This window comes from Homalodisca vitripennis, chromosome 4 (genome assembly GCF_021130785.1).
Source record: "Homalodisca vitripennis isolate AUS2020 chromosome 4, UT_GWSS_2.1, whole genome shotgun sequence".
NCBI lineage: Eukaryota > Metazoa > Arthropoda > Insecta > Hemiptera > Cicadellidae > Homalodisca > Homalodisca vitripennis.
In genome coordinates, this window is record NC_060210.1 from 166,898,988 (window position 1) to 166,922,784 (window position 23,797).

Genomic DNA, 23,797 nt, shown 5'->3' on the forward strand with positions numbered 1-23,797 from the left:
CATTTGTATAGAAAATGTGGTCACAACGATAATTACTATTGTGTGGCTGTTGTAGCTCTAGACAATACTGATCTCATAAATGTAACATGATAGAAGTATCTTGTGAAAATAACCATTATAAAATTGTTACAACTTAAGTTTTAACTGTAAAAGTTAACCAGTAATACTTTTATTGTATAGAGCATATTATGTTCTAGATTTTTGTGAAACTTACACACATTAGTAAAAAGCAGTTCGATACACTTTTGTAAACAATTATATTTATGTTAACAAATTTAGCCTTCACTGATGAGAAGTAGAAATCCTGTGGTTTCATGATCTCCGGTTAGGTCTCCATTAAGATTTCGTTTACAGTAACATTTTGCATGTAATCTTCTATAAATTCAAACAACAAACTTCAAAGAATCTGTAAATTTTTCCATTATATCTTGCAGTGTTAAGATTACTAAATTTAATGACAGATTTTTGAAATGTTTTAATGTTAATGATGCAATTTTGGCATTTGAAGTTGATTTTATACAGGGTTTGGCACTGAGCACAAAGAAAACCTAAAGTTAGGTGGCATGTTATAAGTATAGTAAGTAATACCTATAAATAGTCTTTACACAAGGAAACAGTGTTATGATCTACTTTACACTGTAATCACAATACCTGATAATACAATTTTAATAGCCACATTACAGTGATAATAAATAGTTTTAGTATAATAGAAAAGAGGACAATGTTAAATGAGGTATTGTAAATAATATTCAAATCAATTTGTACCATTTTATTTCCAAATTCAAACAAAAGTAACAAAACAACAATACACAATACACTTGTATTCACATAAGTACTATATTTTACATATTTACTTATAACAACATTCCAACTATCAATAAATTAATATTTGATAATATAATTAATATTATAATTTATATGATTAATTACCACAAAAAGCAGTATTAAAAATATATAACTATTATATTAAACAGATCCAGACTTGGTAATGGAAGTCATATTTCTCCTTTATACACTAATTCGACCTAGTTTTTGACCCATTTCCTCATTTTTACAGAAAAATCAGTCCTCTTTTTGCCTTATCCAGTGCATTCTCATTGGCAGCAAGCCTGTGATTTGGATTAAAAAACACAATAAGAGGCTATTACCAAATGTTCAGTGCTAGTAAAAAAGCTTTTTAGATAATATTTTACTAACAGGATTAAAGTCCAATGGTTAGACTATAACGGAATAATAATTATGACCAATAATTGTTACCATACAGTACACCCTTAATTATTTAACCCTGTATTCTTATCTCTCTGTGTATTAGGCTAGAATTAGGAGTAACATTTGTACAAATTAGAATTACAGCTAAACAAGTAAGGAATTAACATCTTCACTGCGGCTCTACACTGTGTTAAACCGACTAGTCTCACTGTGAAAAAAACTTCTAAAACTTCTGTGTAATAACTGTCTAACTATAAAAACATGTAGTTAATGCCTTCACTGCAGCTCTGAGCTGAGTGAAACCAACTACTCTCAATCTGATTCTGCGCAGTAAGGAATCTGCAGCAATCAATTTTTTTAATGTTTATACATGTAACAGGAATCTATAATATTACACTAGTGTTTCAGTACATTATCTATACTAAGTAATCATTTATGTTTGACATACTTAGTTCCTGTTGGTAAATATCATCAGAAAAATGCATACTTTATTTTTTATGACAATCACTGAAGTGAACAAATAAGTGATATTTGTGATGATCTGGTAATAATGTAGACTTTTTTCCTGAATAATATGTTTCTTGTTAAAAAAATACACGATTTATAGTAAGTTTTGGGTTATTCAACTTTTACTTTACCTGGCTTATGCTCTCAACTTGCATTAACATTATTGTATTCCGTTATGATATAGAAAATAAACAAAAGATGTCATTAAATTATCTGTAACTATTACAAAATATCCACAGATATGTGGAAAAGTATAAATGGAGTAGATAATAAATTAATATATAAATTAAGAATGGGTGCACTTTAATAAATACAGTATGATGTTAGGTTATTTCATATACTTTTTTATATCTTAATTAAGACGTTGACTGTGGCAAAGCCTTACGGTGCAGTCACATTGAGAGTAGTGAAGATCACTTAGTATATAACCATGTAGTAAATATCAACGTCAGAGGAAAATTTCCACCCAATTACTGCGTCAATAACTAGCTTTGAGATTAAGACTGAATTGTATTTGACAGTACATAACTATAACTGTTAAATAAATTAAGAACAGTGTTTGTTCTCAAATCACTCAAGCAAAGCTCATCCAAATTCAATGTAGTTGTTTTGTTTTCAGCAGAGAGAATATTCTACTCTCATTGAGAACTAAGTTTTTGGCAATCTAAACATTCCGAAGTTAGAACAGTTTTGTTATATCTGCAGTTTGTTGACCTCTGTAAATTGTATAATTAGACAAATGACTAGCTCATAAAGTTTTCTTCTTTTCTATTCTTAAATTTCCCCAGTAAAATGACACACCTGGATTTCCGGATTCCCATGCTTTCTCGTAACTTTTGAATGATTGTTTGTCCCTTTTAAATTGATAAACTCCTTTACCACATTCTCAAATAACCTTCATAGAATTTGAAACCTGCACTTTTCACAAGGCAAGTGTTTTATCAGAACACTGCAATTGTACTGATATGTACAGAACACTGAGTTGATGAAGTATCATTAGACCTTTATTGTTTCACTCCTACAACGCTCTCTCCTACATACCAGTGCAGCCAAATCTGGTATTACAACTTTTCCTTAGCAATAAAAAAACATCTTTTCTTACACATCCTTATTAAATGTTGACATTTAAAATTAACTAACAACTTATTCCAAATTCGTGGCTGATGAGAATTTGGGATCAGCCCATTTCAAACTAATTTTATGTTAAAATAAGCAAATTACAGCAATACTAAAATACAATTTAATACAATATTTTATTTACAAAATAATATACACAAAGGCACATTTTCAGGCAGATTTGGTTAATGCAAGTTATTCTAAAAATAGGGGAAACCAATGTAAATTCTATAAATATAAACAAAACTCAGAGAAGCATGATCTAAAAAAATAACAGTAATACTTTTCATTTCACTATAAAACTTTTTCACATTTAAAATGTATAAAAGAAATAATAATGTAAGTCATAAAAAATATAACATGATCTTAAAATACATTTTTATACATTCATTTATGCAATAATTAATAAAGTTAACCAGTAAATCAGATTACAATTATTTAAAGTTTTAAAATTACTGACCAGTAAATGAAATGTTCTTATCATTATGACAAACATTATTCTTAGAGATAAATGTGAGAGTAGATTAGGAAAAAAAGTCCAAGTACTATTACCTGGAACAGGCTCTGGTGTCCTGGTTAGCCTTGAAATAAAACATTTCTTCTCCAGAAGAAAAGATGAGTTTCATTGATGTATCTTCTGGAAAAAGACAAACAAATTCTAAAAAGAAGGGTAAAATAAAATGTTTTAGCACTCAAAAATCCTTTAGGTGCACTAATAATTATGTTTTATTAGACTACTGGGAAAATGGAATGTAAAGTACAAAGATAAAGGGGTTTCATCGTTGAAATAAAAATAAAAATAATTTAATAAATAAAAAATATATTTTAACATGCTTTTTAAAAGGGCAAAAAATGGTCATAGATTCATAATACTAATCTGTTTTTACTAAAAAGGTGCAATAGACATAAAATTCTTATAAAAATAACATGATGCGTAAGAAATCAATCATTGATGTATTAATTATTACTGGCTATATGTCTTTATATTCCATCAATTTCTCCAGTGATTGATGGACTATATTCATGTTTCGTTCTAAACTAAATACTCAATAAATTATATATTTTGTTAACTTGAAAAACTTCTCTTTCAATAAAAATAGGGTTACACTTAATATTTTTTAATACCTCAAGAATAACAATTCAATGAATACTTTCGTCAAATTAACCATTCTCACTTCGAGAACAGAATATTCCACATAATGTATATCTATTTTGAACAAGAAATTACCTTAAGTAACAATAAACTTCTCTTGTTAAGTTTAGGCTGTAAGAAATATTCTAAAAACTAAAGTCTACTTGTCATTTTAATAAAATGGTTCCAATTAACTTTTTATACAAAAAACATGCTTAGTTGGAACAAATGTTGCTTATTTAGAAGAAATAATTTTATTTCGTCCATGAGACTTGTTCCATGCATCTTAAAATAACACTAAAGTTTCAATACTCATTATGTAACTTAAAAGAAAGGTGTTTAAAATGACTTTATTACAGTTTACTATCTGTTATATTTTGGGTCACCTAGAAATATATAAAACTAAATAACAACCTAAACCAGGATATATATTACTATATTTTAAACAAGAGTTTTATTGTAATGATTTAATGACTACGGAAGCAATTTTTATGGTTTACCATTTTTAATTAATATTTTTACACTAAAAAACCAAAATATCAATATAAGGTTTACAGACAAAAATAATAAAAGTAGTATGACTCCCAAATCATATATTGTAGAATTAATTACCTTAGGGTTATATTTCTGCCAGTAAAATAATTTGATCTACTTGGGCTTTGTCTTCTAGTATGGGTTCCTCTTTAAATATTCTCTTAATTAGATTTTTAATTTCATCACCATCTGAAAAATTTGCCATTAAATGTCATACAAGTATTTCAAAATCCATAATCAAAATTAACTAACTTATTATTGAATTCATACAGGCAAATGAACACTTGAGTAAGATAGTATTATACAACCATTTTAGAAATACAGAAAATGTTTTATACATTAATAAGTATAATGTATGACCTCTATCGTGTATGTTAGGAGTCATAGGGTCCTCAAAACAATGATTACATGCCCTGAAATCAGAAATTTATTGGCCATTAAGTAGTACAAAGATTACAATAAACTTTGTCGAAATAATATTCTAACTAGATTCGTTAACATATTGCTAGTTACATATAATATAAACTTACACAAACATACACAGACAAATAAAACATCAAGAACATTTCATAGAAACAAGGCATTAAAAATAAAAATATACTATGGGGTGTCCTTATTTTCTATCCATACTATCACATTTCATACACCTTTCAATACTATAGAATTCTTCAAGTTTAAGCCCCTCCGAAATAATTGATTTAAACTTTGTTAAGGTAAAGATCTAACTGTGGAAGTCAGCTTATTAAATAACATTAATTGATGGTATTTATGGCTCTTGTAATATTTATCAAGTCATACTTGGAGTTATGAAATTATTTTTTGACATGGTATCATGCACGTGGAGTGTAATATGTCTTTCTAATTAGGTTTCATTTTTTCTTAACATGTATTAAGTTATAGAAAATATATAAATAGGACACAGTTTAATTTTAAGTGTAGAAAAACTTTGTCTACAGGACTTTTGGTAAGATATCTATAGTGAACACATTTTTAATACTTCTACAACATTTTTATTTGTAAAGCGCTTTCACCGTTAGGGCATCATCAGTTATAAATGAGTTCACTATTAAAACCTTGCCACTTCCATCAAGGATACAACACAGAAAATACAAAAATCTTGTTAAGATAGTTCAGCCAACATTCTAATGGCTTTTTTTCTGCCAATAAAAAGATTTTTGGAGCACTAGAATTGCTCCATAGACAAATGCCATAGCACAAGTGATTATGAAACAAACATTATACTTCATTATAGGTGTTTCTAAGTTTACACATGTACTTCAGTTTTCTCAACAGGAAAATTACCCGAGATAATTTCCTTCAGAAATTGCCAACATGTACATTCCAGCACATTTTCCTATATAGATAAAGGCAAAGTAGTTTTACAGGTTTAATTAGACAATCATCTATATAGCTCAAATGGTCTTTAACACATTCACTGCGGGTGACAAGCATGGCGTGCCGGGCGGTGGATGAGCGAGCTCGGCATACGGCAGCTGCTTTCATATTGCCTCAGTGTGAGCTGAGCAGTTGCCTGGGAAGGCTGTAACACTCATAGCAAGGTGTGCCTGTTTCGGTGAGTCAGTTGGTGCGATTCGTCGCCGGTTCGCCATTTTCATTTGTTGTGTATGCTTTGCGATATTGTGTGAGTGGATTATAGTGTCTGTTGACTGTATAAGTGTATGTACTCATAATGGAGGAAGACGATAATGTTATTGACAATAATTTTTCATCTGATGAAGACAATGAGTCAAGTTCGAACAGTTCTAGGGACAGTGAAGGCGGCGTCCCCCACCCCCAGTGGGCCACCCCACCCCAATTCGTGTAATTGATGTACTATCTACGTGTAATTGATGTACTATCTACGTGTAATTGATGTACTATCTACGTGTCATTCATGTACTATATACGTGTAATTCACGAGTGTTTGTGCCGAAACCTAGTGCACTGCGAGCACATACAACACGGGGACCGGCATTCGGTGTGGATGACGAGCAGACTCGGCACGGACATGACGTCACCCGTTCCGGCCAACGAAGCTTCCGGGATACATTGGACAACCCTTTCGGCTATCCTGACTCTATTTTGGGTAAGTAAAAACAAAAAAAATTCCCGCATTTTCTGTCACCGGTAATTTTGTCATCCGCAGTGAATGTGTTAATGGTGAATATTAAATTTACTTTTCTTTTCGTTTATTAGTAGGCAATTTGCATAATACTAAAGTTGATCTAGTTCTAAGGATGTATTTCACTGTTACATTATATAAGAATAGAAATGGCTTCAACACAGACGACTGAGAGACACCAGCTATGACGTTCAAGTATTCAGACAAAAAATTATTTACTCTAACCAGTTGCTGATACAATAGACAACAACAAAAATACCAAGCAAATTATACTTGAAAACAACTTGTAATCAAATTTAAAATTCATTTATTTCCAGAAAAGCGTAGAATACATTGCAGTATACGTGTAACTATATCTAACCCTCTAGCTTTGCTAATCAAGGGAGAAAAATTGATTTGAAAAAAGTTCTTTTTACTATAGTACACATACTACTTTATATTCAATACTATTTTACATAAATACATCTACATTAATTCAGTAAAAAATAATTCTGATGATGATGAACAATTAAAATAATGTATATGTATTATAACAATATATATCCCTTAAAGCATGTATTAGAACTAATTCTGTATCTTATAGAGATCAGCCTTACGTCGTCGGTAGTCCTACTTGTCAAGGATGAAAGTCTAATTGCCCAAATCTGTTGCTATTTGAAGTATTCGATATTCAAGTTTTATAAAATGTTAACTACTCGTTGATACTACTTTTTGATGAGGTTCATTATACTTTATGACGCTCATCACCAGCTTATAAAATATATCTCTAATCTGACTCAAATTAAAATGTAAAATTATATAGCTCAATAGGAAAAACAACAGGCTAGCCTTGAAAACTATCTTCTAGATTCCACTAATTGAAATAACACATAAAAAATACACATATTTTCACACATAATATTTTATTGCACTGCAATATTTCTTAGCCAGTAGAGAACATTCTAGTTATCTGTTCACTTTGGGTTGCAGAGTCAATGTGGGAAGCAGTGTTGCCAATTGACTTTTTGTAGACACTTGTCACTGTATAACTGTTGACAATGTACTGAATACTATATTACATATCTATGGAAGCTGAAGGGAGAGACTTATCTCAGGTTTAGGTTTGGAGGATCTCTTGATTTTGTCAGCCATTGGCATGCTAGTTCCCATCTTCTTAACTATGAGGGATTGCAGTCCTTTGGTATGATTTTACTATTGTGGATTTAAGACAGTTATTGAAGTATTTTGTGTTGTGGCTTGCAGCATGTCGGGGGACTAGTTTGTCTTTGTAGTCTACTTTGACATCTTCTCTGTGCTCATCCATGCTTATTCTTAGACTATTGGTTGTGAGGCCTATATACTGTGCAGGACAGTGTTGGCATTGAAGTTGGTAAATGAGATTTTCTCTAGAGCAGGTGTTGTGTCCTTTTATCTTAAATACCTCCTTTGTTGATAAGCTTGTGAAGATGTCATTCGCATATAAAAACCCCCTAACATGCTGCAACCCACATTACAGACTTCGATATCCAATTTAAATTCACAATAGTAAAATCATTACCAAAAGACTGCAATCCCTCACATGACCTACAGTGTCGGTTTTAGCATTACTAGCCCTGGGCGAGATTTCTTCGGCGCCCCCTAACTGCAATTCAATTACATACGAAAAAAGGCTACTGGCGCCCCTTTTCATCCGGCGCCCCTGGGCTGTCGCCCAACCGTGCCCTACCCTAACTCCGCTCCTGACCTAGCTAGATGGGACCAAGCATACCAATGGCTAACAAAATCAAGAAATCCTCCAAACCTACAACACTGCTTACCACATTTACTCTGAAACCCAAAAAAAACTTTGTGGTTAAAATAAGAGGATGTTGGAATTTTAGAGACATGGATTACAAAAGTGTTACTAATGAAAAGTATAACAATAAAATATTACCTGATAAAAGTTGTTCAGAAATCACTTTGTGGACCAGTGTTCTTGCTAAATATTTAAATAAATCTTTATCTGCAATCCTTTTTTGTTTGTAAAATGGCATGAGGAACTTAATTACAGTGTCAGACACTTTTTCTTTCTCCTTTTTACTGGGCGAATTTTTGGATTCTAGATTTTTATTTTTTACAGGAGACTCTTCATTCTTTTGAAGTCTCAATTTATAATTATTGTCTCCATTGTCTAAGGATTTTGTTCTTGATATAATTTTATTGATGTCACTTTTATTTTTCATTTGAGGAGATTTTTTCATTTCTCTCACAACTTTTTTACATTCTATGTTTTTTTCAATGTGCACTTCAGACGGCTTGTCAATTGGGGATTTAAACTTTTTACATGTAATTATATCACTTACAATACTTTCTGAGTCTCCAAAACTGTTTTCAAACATCTTTCTTTTCCTGTGTTTATGATTAGGAGTTAAATTATTTTTCTCAGATTGAAAATAATTAGAATTGTGTATATTTGTCTCTTTACCTTTGTTTTTACTAGGATCAATTTCTTTACACTGATGTTTTAAGGGGTTACTTTTTTGGTTGCAGTGCTGAGCATCATCTGATAAAACTACATTAACATTCTTATCATTAATCAACTCATCTTTAGGACTTTCTTCAAATAAGTCATCAACATTGAAGAATAACCCGGCCTTTTCTGATTCTTCTGTTGTTTCTCGAGTGAGTTTTGACTGAATATCAGTCAACGCTTCAACATCTGCCTGCTGCAAGTCATGTGCCAAAGAAGCACCAGTTTTACAGCTATCTGACTCATTCTCAGAATAACACTTTGATGTTTTTATATTCCTGTCACTATTATTACTAAATTTAAGGAGTTCTTCATATTCTTTATGTTGATTCTTCTCTTCGAGGTTATGATCTTCATCTTCATCATCTGATGGTATTTCAACGATTTCTGAAGTTGGACTGGAATTTTTAAACTTAGCTTTCTCACTAGAGTTTTTGAAATAAGACGAAACAGATGTCTGACCTTTACTTTTTTCTTCTGATTTATTTTTCTTACTCACTCTCTTATTCTCTTCGAGAGTTTTACTCATACCAATGAGTGTAGAAGCGGAGACAAATGGGTTTTTACTCTTGGCAGTTGAGAGTTTCTCTTCTTGTACACTTGATATGCTATTGCTATTCCTTGAGTTATGAGACTCGTAAGATTTCAGCAATATGTAAAGTGACATTTGCTTTGTGGCATTTTTCACATCAGCAGACTGAAAAAAACAAAACCATATTCAAAAAGATTTAATTATCAAACTTTACATTAACAAAACATAACACCTATTTTTATACATTACACACACACACACACACACACACACACACACACACACACACACACACACACACACACACACACACACACACACACACACACATAAAAAATAGGTGTTATGTTTTGTTAATAAATACATTTTTGTATATGTGCTATTGAAATTAACCACAGAGCGCTTATTGCCATTTATACAATTTAATTAAAGAAAAGTCGTTTGACAGTTATTTGGCCGTATCTGTCCAATCATATGTTAGTTTGCTTATTTAAACGCATATGTGACAGATACGGCCAAATACAAAATAATTGAATCGGAAAAAGTAAGCGCTCTGTGGTGTAATTTAGCACATTCACCGGCAAGTGAGAGATCCGGGTATCGACTCCCGGAGCAAGTAGCCTTTTTGTGATTCAATGTTTATTGAAATTTTATATATATATATATATATATATATATATATATATATATTCTATAAAAACTAAAAAAAGCTAATTTTTTATTATATATATTTATATATTTTATTTATTAGTTGCATCAGTTTTAAATTAATCATATATCATTAAATGGTTTAACAAAAATTTGTATAATATTTACAGTAATATTAAAATTTTATTAGAATAAGATTCAATGTTATTGTTTGGAATAATTTGCATATTTTGTCTGCTCTGTGTAAAATAATTAATAAGCTGGGTTGAGTTGCACTCTGGACTTAGATGTGATCTAAAATTGCATATCAATGGCCAAACCAATTTAAATTAATATCAGTTGCGGCCTAGTGACACAGCCTGACCGGCATAGAGTCCCTGGTAAACTGGCCAACCAGGACCCACTGTCTGAGTCTTCCAAAATGAACTGACGTCTCGATATTTCTTTCCCTAGCCCGGGAGCAGACTCTAAACAAGGTTTGAAGTATCTTGAAACCCCCCTTGCCCCCTTTACATTTTGTAAAACCTACTAGGTTTTTAGTGGAGTTTCTTTTGACCCGAGACAAGTGAATTCCATGGGACCATGTGTGTTCCTCCCCAACCCTGATGCCAGTAACTTTAGTGAAGTGATCGCGGCGTCGTCCACCAATAGACCTAGTCGACCCCATGGGAGCTCCGACAGAGGATGTCATGACTCAGCCAAGTTGTGCAGCATGTGTAAGATGAAGAAAACCATGTTGGTGAGTTGGCAATGATCCTAACATGCCTCTATCCTTAGTTCATTTGTCTCTTTTAATGTTTTAATTTGTATCAGAAACTGGAGTTTTTGTACTTAATATTCTCAAAATATATTTTGTCAATGGCAATGTTAGCAAATATAAAATTTACATTTTATCTAAAAATCAAAATTTTGTTGTTTTGGTCTATAATAAAATATTTCCTTATACCATACATTTGATAGGGAAAAAGTAAAAAGAAAGGCACTACTTTTTATGTGACCTTTCTCAATTCTCTCACTTAACATTGATTACCTCTTAATGCAAGAAAATAGCTAATGAGTGTGAGTATGCACTAGTTGACAGATCTAATAAAAGTGTTCAGTTTACAAACAGGACTTTAGCTAATATAATCTTAACCATGCCATCCATCGGCTTTAGAGACTCCTCCATTAATAGTGGGCAATTATTACATGATAAAAGTATGAACATTATTTTACATACAGGTGTTACTTCTCCTTCCTAAGAAAGAAAGCCTGATTCACAGATGTAGACTCTTTAACTCAGTTAATGAGTTTTTCGGTACTGGTAAATTTACAATGACACCACTGTTATGGGATATCTCATGTTTTTCATAAATCTTATGCAATCAGAAAGAGAAAAAATAATGATCATTAATAAGAAATCCCGTGATATATTTTGTACTGAATCTCCAGCTACACAACAAGTAGACTTACCAGTTTAGCTATTGCTCTGCGATATAATGACATTGCTTTGTTAGCTGTGAAAGCCTGATACTCCAAATCTAATGCAGCTTGTTCCACATCCGAACTGTTGAGTGCATTATCAGGAGGATCGACAATACTACACTGGTCAAGATTCTTCTGTAATAGTTCCTGGAGAAATTTTACATATCCTTCTCTGGCCTGGAAAATTAGTGACTTTTTACAAATTTAATTGTTGTACACAACTTGCTAATTGATGCTCAACAATACATTTTGTTAATGTTGGAGCATCCACACCATTGTTATACAATGGTTTGGATGCTCTATTTATGATAAATAACATGTTTGTAAAAATTATCTACTTAAGTTTTGACATTTTATGTTCAGCCAAAAGAAAATAGTTTAATCTTATGAATTTCCTGTTATATTTTACGAATAAACTTACTAAATCAATGTAATTTTCCTAAAAACATTCTTAGCTATTGTGGTTTTGTCGATTGTTTCCCTTTACAAACAATATTTTAGGTATATCTTTGCAAAATAACTTGTTGAATTATTTTTGTTATTGATATAAAATACACATTATAAGTTGTATAATATATTGAAATTTAGTAAAAATCAATATTTTCAAGGCCTTTTTTTACATAATTTGAGTGTCCTTCAAATGGACCATGTCAGGCTGAAGTAATTACAATTACATATTCACTGCTGGTACTAGGAAGAATGAAATAAGACAAAGCAGGTCAACACACACTGTGCAAACTGCCTAAAGCCTTTTGGTAGACACTAGATAACCAAGAAAATTGTATTGAAATTTTATTCATAATAACATTTTTTTCTTCACTAAGTTTTAGGTTATTTATTTTTTTATCACGCTAAAAATTACCTTTCTGTGGAGATATACAGTTATAAGAAAAGTAACAAATCAATATTATGTTACTAAAAATATGTATACAGAGTGTTCACAAAAGGGTGTTAAACTTCTGTGGGTAATAGTATACATCATATCGAACAAAAAATTCACATAAACACAGGTAGAGAAATGTCTTGTTTAGCCACTAGAACTTTATAAAGAAATTCATATTTTTAAACTGGTAAAGCGATACCTATAAAACTTAAGACATAACAGCACACAATACATAAGAGAAAAATATAAAAAAATAATGATGTTATTTACTATAATATTTAAAAAATGATATTTAGTAAAACAAAATAATAATATAGTAATAAAAAAATGCAAAAGATACCAACTATTTAGTAATTTGTATAACAATTCCAACGGTCCTTTTCTCAACAAAATCCGTCAACGCATAAGCGAGCATGAGCCGGGAGCAACAAATAGCTGATACCTCTCAACTATGACATGTTTTTAGTCAACTAAGTAAAATGCTATCATGTATTATATCATAAGTGTGTTGACTGAAAAGCTAAGGACTTCAACTTTAGTCTCCCTTCAGATTTAGGATTTCACCAAACTGGCCTAACACAGTTCAATTGTTACTGGTAACGTTGGAGCTGTTCAATAAAATATCATGAAATATTGGAGAGAATTTCAGGAAATTTTAAAGGTATGTATAAAAAAAACAGTTTCACTCTCTGACTTCAGGGTTCCATCTTTGAACTTAAATCTATAATGAATAAACGTTTTTAAACTAATTTATATATTGAAAAACAACAGCACCATGATCAATTTTGTATTAATACATATCACCAGGAATAAATATCTCTTCAACCATTCTGATAGTGATTTATTCACACATTTGATGACGTGATATCTATATTCTATGTTTTAAGTTATTTAAATGTAAAAAGAGTTCACCAATAGTGTATTGTATTTCACTTTTTTTATGCTTAACAGCTATGTGACCTCTCCTTTTTAGAAATGAAAAAGTTCCTTGAGTTTTATAAACCTAAGCTACTTGTCACAGACTAAGGTAATCATACATTGCACTGGGAAATTACTTACACTTATTGTAAGCCCATTCACTTTTATTTTTGTACTTTCTGCAGCTCTCACTTTTGATAAGTTTGCTTTCACTTTATAACTGTCATCGTCGTCATCATCTGAATGTTGACTTGCTCGTCTGAGTGATAACTGTTTCTTTATCATGCCTGTGAGTTTAGGATTTCTATCGGAGTTTGGACTACGGCAGCTACCTTCTTCATTATATGATTCAAAATCCCTGTAAGTATTAAAACATTATAAACTATATGATTATTAACCATAAACTATATAATACTATTAACATTCTCCAGCTAATCTGAAAGTGGACAATCCACAACCTATAATGATGTAGTAAGGTCTATTACTTCTAAATGTTAGTATACTTAATGTTATGTTTATATTTGAACAAACATGGATACAACACCCAGGCATTTCATGCTAGAACATACTGGCACAAGTTATCCCCCTCTCAAGTAAATTCATCACATACTGATAGATGCTAATCAGACTCCCCAAGGGTGGAAGAGGATGAAGTAACGTTTCTCATGAGTATCGTTTGTCTTTGTTGCGTAACAGGGTTCCCCTGGCACTTGAGCAGAAAGTGCTAACTTGTGATATAGGAATTAAGTGATATAGGAATGGTTTCAAAATGAAATATTGCAATGACTATCACTTATCAAAGGGATTTATTAAAAAAGAGTTTATATGTTTATATGTGATATTCCTGTTATATTTAACTCATAAGTACATACTTACATATTAATGTTATTTGTTATTTAAGTTACTTTTATTTCCACTTATCCAATACTGTAATATAATTCATATTTTCCTTACTCAGACATGCCTTTGCGACCAGAACCATAGAGGTCATTGTAGCCACTATTCCACTGTTCTTGGGTCACCAAACTGGTACGTGAACTCCGAGGTAGACCTCCTCCCACACAGAATGAACCGAGACTTTCTTCAACTGCTTCCTTATTGCTACAGACATCACACTGCTTTTTACATTTGGGCTTCTCATCACCAAAATAAGTGGCGAACATGGCATGACGGCATCTGACAGTAAAAACCAGTATGAGATTAGCTAAAGTTTTATACTGGAAACACAAGAAAACAATATTGGTACATATTCTACCAGTAATAATTCTACTGGGACAATCAAAACGTTCCAGAAGTTTTTGTGTTTTATATCAATGTATTACAATTCATTACTGTTTAATATCAATTAAAAGAAAATTAAATATATAATACTTGCGATAATACACTATAATAACCATTCATAAGTATACTTCTGTTATCAATAGTCTGTTAACTAACTATTACAACAGATGACACAAGCAAGAATTCTTATGAAGTTTAATAGGAATATTCAAATTAATATAAGATGTTCCATACATTGAAAATGTTTATAACAAGATACCAAAAACAAGGTGGTATTTTTCGGCACTAAAGAAATAGGACGTTTGTACTATCTTGATAGTACTTGCTTTTATTCTAAGGACAAACATCGACATGGATATAAAACCATAGACAATATAAATAATTGCAAATTTAATAAAGGAAGCTGAATCTACATTGTTCCATACACTAGATATTAAAACATTTAACAATGATATTAAAACTAGTGACCTCAGTAGGGAACAAGTCTTACAAAAAGTTATGAACTATGAACAAAATGAAGCAGATTTAGAGACATCCCTTTCCTTGGCTACTGAAGTAGGAAACTCTCTGTTAGTGATTAATGCGTTACTCAATCAAAAAATAGAAGAGTTCAAGAAGGAAAATTTAAAACTGGCATCCCAAAATTTTAATCTGACGAAAGAAAACTCAGAAGTTATAACATAATCTGTAGATGGACTGAAAGCTTGAATGTAGAAGTTGCAAAATGTTTAGTTGAAAAAAAAAACAATAATCTTGAACAGGAAATAAAGCTGATGCCTTCTTACTGTTTGTTACTCCCGGCTTGTGCAAGAATACCTTTAAAGCAGTCGTGTAGCTTATGCGTTGAGGGATTTTATTGAAAAAGTACCAAGGATTTGGAATAAAAATTGAAAAATAGTTGGTATCTTGCAATTTATTTTATTAACATAGGTTTTTTGTTACCTGTCTTTAAACATTTTCAACAGGTGACATTTATTAATATTAAAGCAAATCAGACAATTATTTTGTTTTTTTTTTAATTTTCCTCTTATTTATTGTGCATTAACATATATGTAAAGTCTGGTACCTATAGCTTGACTATTTCTACTTATAATATTTGTATAAAAAATACAAAATGGTGGTTAGTAGCTAAACAACACATTTCTCTATCATGTTTATAGAACATGTATTGTTTGAAATGATGAGTACTATCAGGCACAGAAGTTTATGACACCCTTGTCCGAACACCCTGTATATATATTTACAGCAATTTTAGTAAACCATTATTTTGTGACAAATTAAATACAGTAAAATTCTGATCTCTTTATATTTAACTGTTCAGATTTATCTTTACATTATTTATAATATACTATTCACATAATAAACCTAGGTCTAATTAATTAGTTTTTCAGAGCAGTTAAAATTATTTCTAGATTACATGTGAAGTTCTGCCATATATATATATATATATATATATGCCAAATTATAATATATGACTGTATGTATGTGTGAATAATATTAATAAATATGGCATCGAACACAAAATAGTACTGTAAGGAATTAAAACAAATATATACTTCAAATTTATCCAAAAATAGAGATTTATACGTTGAAAGTAGATCGTTAATAGTTAATAAAAAAAACTTTACAGTGTATACTTAATAAGTGTCTCCACAAGTGTTTTTAATTGTCCAATTAAAATTTAATACTTTTTAGTAACGATTTTTAAAATCAAACACTACCTAGTTAGTTTTTGCAACATCACAAAAAATTACTTAATATATAATACAAATCAACAGGAATGAGAAACATTCACTTCTAAGCCACGGAACGGCAAAATTATTTTGATAGATTGTAAAAACTAGTAAACAAGGCAATTGCTGAATTCAATAATTTCAATGTTACAAAGGAAGTGTGCTAGAAAAGCTGCACATGGTGAGGAGGACAGCACAAGTTTATACAATGATAGCCCACTACCATGTTAGAGTTGATTGCATGGTTATACTGATTTGTTTGTCACCATGTAGATCAATAACCATGCTGATTATACAGTGTGTTTAAAAGTTTGTTCTCCATAGTTCACTGGCAGCTTGTTGAATGTTATGCTGAATAAGGATGTAAATGGTATAGATTTTTTAATGAAGAAGGAAAAATGTTCATGGTGAAGATCTGGTTTGTTAAACTTAATTTCACCTTTCGCTTAGTACAGTGTCTGAAATATGACACCTGTTTTTTTAATATCTTGTATACTTAATAATACTTGAATACCTTTTTCAACTCTGTCAACTGAATAAAAAAAGATTGTCAAATGGAAAGGTGAAAACTTACTTCCAAATTTAACAAAATAATTTTTAACTTCAAAGGTTTAAAAGTCTGTCAATAGGTGTACAGAAGTTTTGAATATCCCGTATTTATATAATGGACCATCCACAATTTTCACATAATATAATAAATAGTATTTTCACTACCATATTCAAGTCATAGTTTACTTACTCAACAGATTCACAGAACTTCACCATTTTTTGGAAAGATTTGCAAGACTCTTCAGCTTTTTCCTTTTTCTCTTTGGTTTTTGCTTTGAAAACTTCACTTCTTAAAATAAATTCATACGAAGATTTAGCATTACGTGCATGGTATATCCTGCAAAACGCAGGTTTACCATCTCGGCCTGCTCTTCCACTCTCTTGATAATATGCAGGAATACTGCTTGCAATGCCCCAATGGACCACAAATCTAAAATCAAAATCCAGATTTATTATCTTGACCTGCTCTTCCACCTTCCTGATATCATGCAGAAATACTACTGATCTAAAAATAAAAATAAAGATTTAATAACATCACAGCTTGTTCTGCCACTCTCTTGACAGTATGTAAGAATACTGCAGGCAATGCACCAGTAGACCACAAGTCTAAAAACAAAATGCTGCTTAATCATCACAATCTGCTCTTTCACTCTCCTGTGATTATGTAGCTATACTATTGGTGATGCTCCTGCATATCAAAAATCTAATCACAAGATCAAGACTATAGGAACAAAAGTAAACTTTTAAATAAAACAAATTTTTATAGAAATATAAACACTTGAATTGGGAGACTAATTAAAGAATGTAATATTTTATATATATTTAAAAAATTATTTTTGAATATATAACAAATTTATTATTTTTTTATAATATTTACAAATACATTTTTACTCTGAAAATATATCTTATAAAATAATAATACCACTGATCGAAGCAATAAAAAATCTTCAAAACTACAGAACACATTTACATGGAACTTTGTACATATGTCCATCATATCTCTTAGATGTTCTCTAAGAAATGGTTTTTAAAATATTGCAGTCTAACCATGAAAATTTATATAAAACTGTGATTCTTTTAATGACAATTTTTATCACATTCAGATTTTGTTAAAACATTACAATTACAAATAAGGGTCGATATGCTCGAGACAAGTTTATTGCATGTTATAGTAACCAATCATGAGAATGTGATCACTCACTCACTCTTCATAAATATTGGATACTGAGGCTTCAAATATGGATTGAAAATGTTTACTTAAAATTATGAATAAAATGACACAGAATAATATCCATACATGAATCAATGAAATTACAGTGGGGAGTGCTGGGGGGGAATGGTGACTTATTCTAATGAGTATACAAAATTATAGCGATGTATGTGTGTATTGTAGCCAACAACAACGTAAAGGTTCCTGCTAATCCTATAGTTGGAACCTTGATGGGGGAAGCTGCAACTGTCCTCTAGTAAAAGATAAAAATGAGAGTAAATCTGAGCAATGTGTCTTGCTTCTAAAAAGTTATGTACCAAAACCTCCAAAATTTATTTAGTGGCATTTGGGTTTTTCACTTTGAAATTTTGAAATATTTTAATTGCTGGGAATTTAAGATGTTAGTTATCTGACATAATGCCCCATTTCATTTTAATTAACCTTTCAGAACTCACAATACAGAAGTTATCTCCGGGTCTAAGTTCATTTCTTAGTTTTTCTAAGAAGCCTGCAGTCGGCTGTGGTGCTGATTCTAGTTACTTCATGAGTCTCTTTCCTAGAATAATATTTCTCCCCTCTGTCCTGTTACGCTACTTTGTGATAGGTTGGCAGTACTATTTGTGACGCTCTGGAGGTAGGTACCATGTGCAAGTTTTCATTTAGGGTGAAATCCGGACTTTGCTTCCATGTGTGAGTGCCTTTATTATTTTCTTACCTGGGCTATTATTGGCTGTAATCCTCTTTAAAATAAGCTCCATTTGAGTTGATACAACGAACCCACAGTTTTTTCCACGACTCAAAAGTGTTAAAAAACAGCTTTTCCAGAAAACTATCGAGAACTTCCTGCGTTTTTTTTTTTTTTTTTTTTTACGTCTTCATCTCCGCCAAAACGGTGACCTTTCATATGCATTTTAATTTTTGGGAAGAGAGAAAAGTTATAAGAGGCTAAATCTGGTGAATAGGTAGGATGTGAAATGGTAACCATGTTGTTTTTTGCCAAAATCTGTGTTGATTTCATGGAAGTATGAGCAGGAGCGTTGTCATGATGCAACAACCAGTTTTTGTCTTTCCACAAATCAGACCTTTTTGGACCCACATTTACCCTCAAAACGTCACAATAAAAATCAGAGTTCACTATAACACCAGGTTGCACGAACTCACGATGGACAATTCCTTTAATGTCAAAAGAATTAAGAGCATTGTTTTGTTGCATTTCTTGCTTGTCTTGATTTTTTCAGTGTTGGTGACTTTGGACTTTTCCACACTGATGACTGCTGTTTTGTTTTTGGATTATAACCTCAAAAACAACTTTCATCACCAGTTATGATGCAGCAACGATGTCTAGATTGTCAGTTAAAACTTCTTGATAGCTTCCATAGCTAATACCGACATCACCACTTATGTCATTTAATGTCTGACAATACTGTCTTCACAAATGAGGTGTCGAATTTTTCCAACAATGTTATCTGTTTTGCTCATGGAAGACCGTCCTGAACAATGATCATCTTTAATTGAAGATCCGCCAGCCTTGAAACAAGCGTACCACTTAAAAACAGGTGTTCTGTTCAGTCAATGTTCTTCAAAAGCTTCTTGAAATATTTCAAAAGTAGTTGTTTGTGATTTCTTAAGTTTAAAGCAAAACTTGATGCAAGCCATTGCTCGAATTTATCAGCCATCACAAAAAGTGCTATGTAATGATAACACACAAGAACAAAAGACAACTTGTAGACATAACCTAACCACTCACAAAAATGAAACTCTGCATAATGACTCTCAGCGACTATCGCTGCAGAGGCTTACTGGTGCACCGCTTGAACAGTCTGTATGATGATGAAATCTGTACCACAAGATGTTGGATACTATCTCTCACTGCAAAATCACTTTCAAAAACTATTTGGAATGTTTATTAAAATGTATAGTTTTAACAGACATATAAATAGAACTAAATTGTGTGTATGTCAATTTTTATGTTTTTATGTCAATTTGTTTACAGCCAGGTATAGTTATCATTGTGTGAAATCGCTAATGGACATTTTTCTACAAACAGATAAACACTACGATTTTACTTACCTTACTGTTGCCTTATCAACACCCATTCCAAAACTGATTGTTGCAGCTATGACTCTGTACTTTCCTTCACACCACTGATTTTGTACTTCAACTCTTAGTTTTTCTCGAAGACCTGAAGAAGAAAACTTGTAGTAAGGTGTAAAACTTAAATCATATACTATGTGATCAAAATTTGGTAAATTTAATTTATTAGTGTATAATGTTCTAAATCTAGGATACATGAAAAAATTGTGTTAGATATATTTTAGGTTAGAAGCAGTTATGTCAACCTCACTGCTTCCTTAATAACCAGTAATTTGGTAGAACGCACTGTTTGTTGAATTCAGCATAATCTTAACTTGTCACACATCAAAATGTCACAGAACAATTTTGTTGTTATGCACAAAAAATAACTTTATTTTATCTACCATTCACTAGATATCCTTTTATATCTAAAATCAATTTTACTAAACACTAGTAATGTAAATAAATGCACACTGTATCATAATTTTAAATTCTGCAGCATTACTAGTTTCTGAGATTGATTATATGAAAGCATCTCATATTTAGAATATTAGACACATAATGAACAATACAAGACCATTTCTTGTTTACTGTTTTTAATGTACGGGAGATGTAAAATTGTCAAGAAGTCCATTCTGTTCACTATTGTAATGATTCTGTCCTCATAACAGTATTTGTTGAACAAACTAGATTTTATTCTGCTTCGAAAGGTAAATGACATTAAAACCATATGGTGAAAAAAAAGCAATGGTACAAGTGAAATAGCCAACTGTTTTTGTAATTTATAACAGAGGAATTGGTAAAGTAGAAAAACATGTGGCAATGAAAGTTGTGGTAGTGTATATTGTATAACTTTTTTCATGATTAGTTCCTAATGCATGATACTTAACAGAAGCATCTTCCTACTCAAGATGGTATCACCAACTATTAACATTTCTGAAGTAATTTATCTTAAAAAAAGTGAAAAAAATAACACCAATCTAGAGAAGACTATACAACTCCCAGAAATCGTATGTGACAACACTGACCAATCAATCAATCAATCAATCAATCAATCAAAATGCTTTATTTACAATTTCATCAAGAAAATGTAATGGCGTCAAAATACAGAATTGTCTTCATGCTTCTTGCTTTACAAAATTAGTAGGTTTGGTGTCATGGTGAAGAATTCCTCCAATGTGTATAGCGGTCGTTCCACCAGCCAGTCCTGTAGTTGTCTCTTCAGTTGTTGGGTGTTCAGGTTCTTCAGTGATTCTGGTAGTGCATTATACAGTTTACGTCCGATGTACGACGGCTTCTTGCTGTACTGTGTAGTGTGGTGTAGTGGAAGTATGTAGTCTTTTGCTCGTCTCTCGTGTTGTAGTGGTGGATATTCTCCCTCGTCTGTAGTCCTGCTGGTGTGTGTGTGGTAACAACAGTGTGGATATAGAGACTTATCACTGTTAGAATTCCTAGTGCTTTGAAAGATTCTCTACAACTCTCTGTTTGGTTTTAGATCAGCAAGTGTTCTTATTGCTTTCTTTTGTAGGACTAGGATTCTATTTAGGTTTTGTTTGTTGTGCCACCCCACACTATCAAACCATACCTAATGTGGGATTCAATCAAGGCGTAGTAGGCTGCTTTCGCTATATCGAGTCCTCCAATCCACTTCATTCTTCTCACAACAACAAAAACTCCTGATGCCAGCTTCTTGCTCAAATTATTGACATGAGTAGTCCAGGAAAGATCAGAGTCTATGGTAAACTCCAGTAATTTGGCTTCTTTTTCTACCAAGAGATCAGGAATTTTTGGTATCTCGTCCAGTCGCCTACTAAAGTTTATGCAGGTTGTCTTTTTTGGATTTTATTACCAGGTCGTTTTGGAGACAGTAGTGAAGTGTTTCTTGCGTTGATGATATTATGTCAGAGTTGAGCTCCTCAGCAGTATTTGTGGTTAGAAGGAGAAGTAGTGTCATCGGCATACATTACAGAGTTATAATTTATGGGAATTTGGAAAATCATTGGTAAAAAGGACAAACAGAAAAGGGCCCAAAACTGAGCCTTGTGGTACTCCTCTATTTGAGGGTTGAAAGGTGGATTTGAAGGATGTCTTCTTACCATTTGTTTGATGTTTGTAATTCTACAAGCTGTTGGCGTCCTTCTAGGTAACTCGCTATCCAGTTCCCCGACCCTCCCCTGACACCTAGAGTTGCCAGTTTAGTTTAGAATGAGGTCGTGTCCCAAGCAGTCGAAAGCTTTGCTATAGTCAACCATAACAGCTGCTACAAGTTTGCTGTCCTCCAGCTGATCCTGTGACAAATTCAACTAGGCTGACTAATGCACTTAGTGTTTGATCTTCCTTTTTAAGAAGCCGTGCTGATGTTTTGTTAGCAGCTCTTGGTTTTGCAGATGTTCAGTCATCCTTTTGATTGCAATTTTTTCTATTATTTTTGAAAATGTGGATATCAATGAAATTGGCCGATAGTTCTCTAATTTTGTAGTTGTTCCAGTCTTGTGTTTTGGGTAAATCTTCGATAATTTTAGTAATGATGGGAAGTGTCCTTGTTCAAATGATTTATTTATCACAGCAGCAAGGGGGGCAGCGAGTTGTTCAGCACAATGCTTGACAGCCTTGGATGGTACCTCATCCAAACCACATGATAATTTTGATTTGAGAGAGCTAATTATTTCTAAAACTTCTTTTTCATTAGTTGGAGCAAAGTTGAACACTTCGATGTATTGCCTAATGGGAGGGTTTTGAATTGACTGCGGGACATAATGCAGATCATTTCTGTTTTTTATCAGTGTATTTTCTGCTACTTCTGCAAAAAATTTATTTAGGTTTTCAGCAATCAAACGAGGGATTGTTTTCAAATGTTACCATTTATTTCCATTTGAAGAGGTGTTACACTTGGATTTTTTAGCCTGCTTCTCTGAGTTTTATTATGGTCCACAGTGCTTTTGATTTATTGTCGGATTTATTTATGTATTCTGTTGCTGCAGTACGTTTAAGGTTTCTAAGCTTGAGGTCGTAGTCTTTTTTTCTTAGTAATCATTTCAGCCTTATCTGCAGCATTGCCAGTTACTTCATATTTCCGAAAGGCCCTGAGAAAAATTTCTTTCAATCTCCTGGCTTCTTCATCGTACTTGCCATTTTGCTTAGATCTTTTTTTGGTTCTTGATTTCTTATTTGGGCAAGTTAAGTCCAGATTCAGCCTTACATTCCTGTAAAAGGCATTGTACATTTTCTTCAGCATCAGGCTCATTATACACACAGCTCCAGTCTACTTTCATAAGCTCCGTTTTAAGATTTTGAAGATTTTGTTTACTGAAATTTCTTCTGTGTTCACTCACTGAATGTTGTGGGATTTTACTTTCTAGGTGTAAAAGACATTGTTGGCCTGTGTGATCTGATAAGCC

The 23,797-nt window shown here is 32.0% G+C and overlaps 2 protein-coding genes across 2 annotated transcripts in view; both read right to left on the reverse strand.

The window, feature by feature from the left end:
* LOC124360558 (ionotropic receptor 75a-like) overlaps positions 1-3,453 on the reverse strand; it is a 29,731-nt gene extending 26,278 nt beyond the window's left edge. Inside the window, exon 1 of the mRNA XM_046814278.1 lies at positions 3,385-3,453. The gene's annotated coding sequence lies outside the window, so the exon portion shown is untranslated. The remainder of the gene's footprint in view (positions 1-3,384) is intronic.
* LOC124360557 (ATP-dependent DNA helicase Q5-like) overlaps positions 755-23,797 on the reverse strand; it is a 44,064-nt gene continuing 21,021 nt past the window's right edge. The window contains exons 7-14 of the mRNA XM_046814277.1: positions 20,397-20,508; positions 17,307-17,546; positions 14,508-14,729; positions 13,695-13,911; positions 11,741-11,929; positions 8,533-9,805; positions 4,577-4,687; positions 755-3,469 (exon numbers count right to left, since the gene is read on the reverse strand). Of these exons, the coding sequence (XP_046670233.1) occupies positions 4,584-4,687; positions 8,533-9,805; positions 11,741-11,929; positions 13,695-13,911; positions 14,508-14,729; positions 17,307-17,546; positions 20,397-20,508 (2,357 nt within the window). The 3' untranslated portion in view covers positions 755-3,469; positions 4,577-4,583. The remainder of the gene's footprint in view (positions 3,470-4,576; positions 4,688-8,532; positions 9,806-11,740; positions 11,930-13,694; positions 13,912-14,507; positions 14,730-17,306; positions 17,547-20,396; positions 20,509-23,797) is intronic.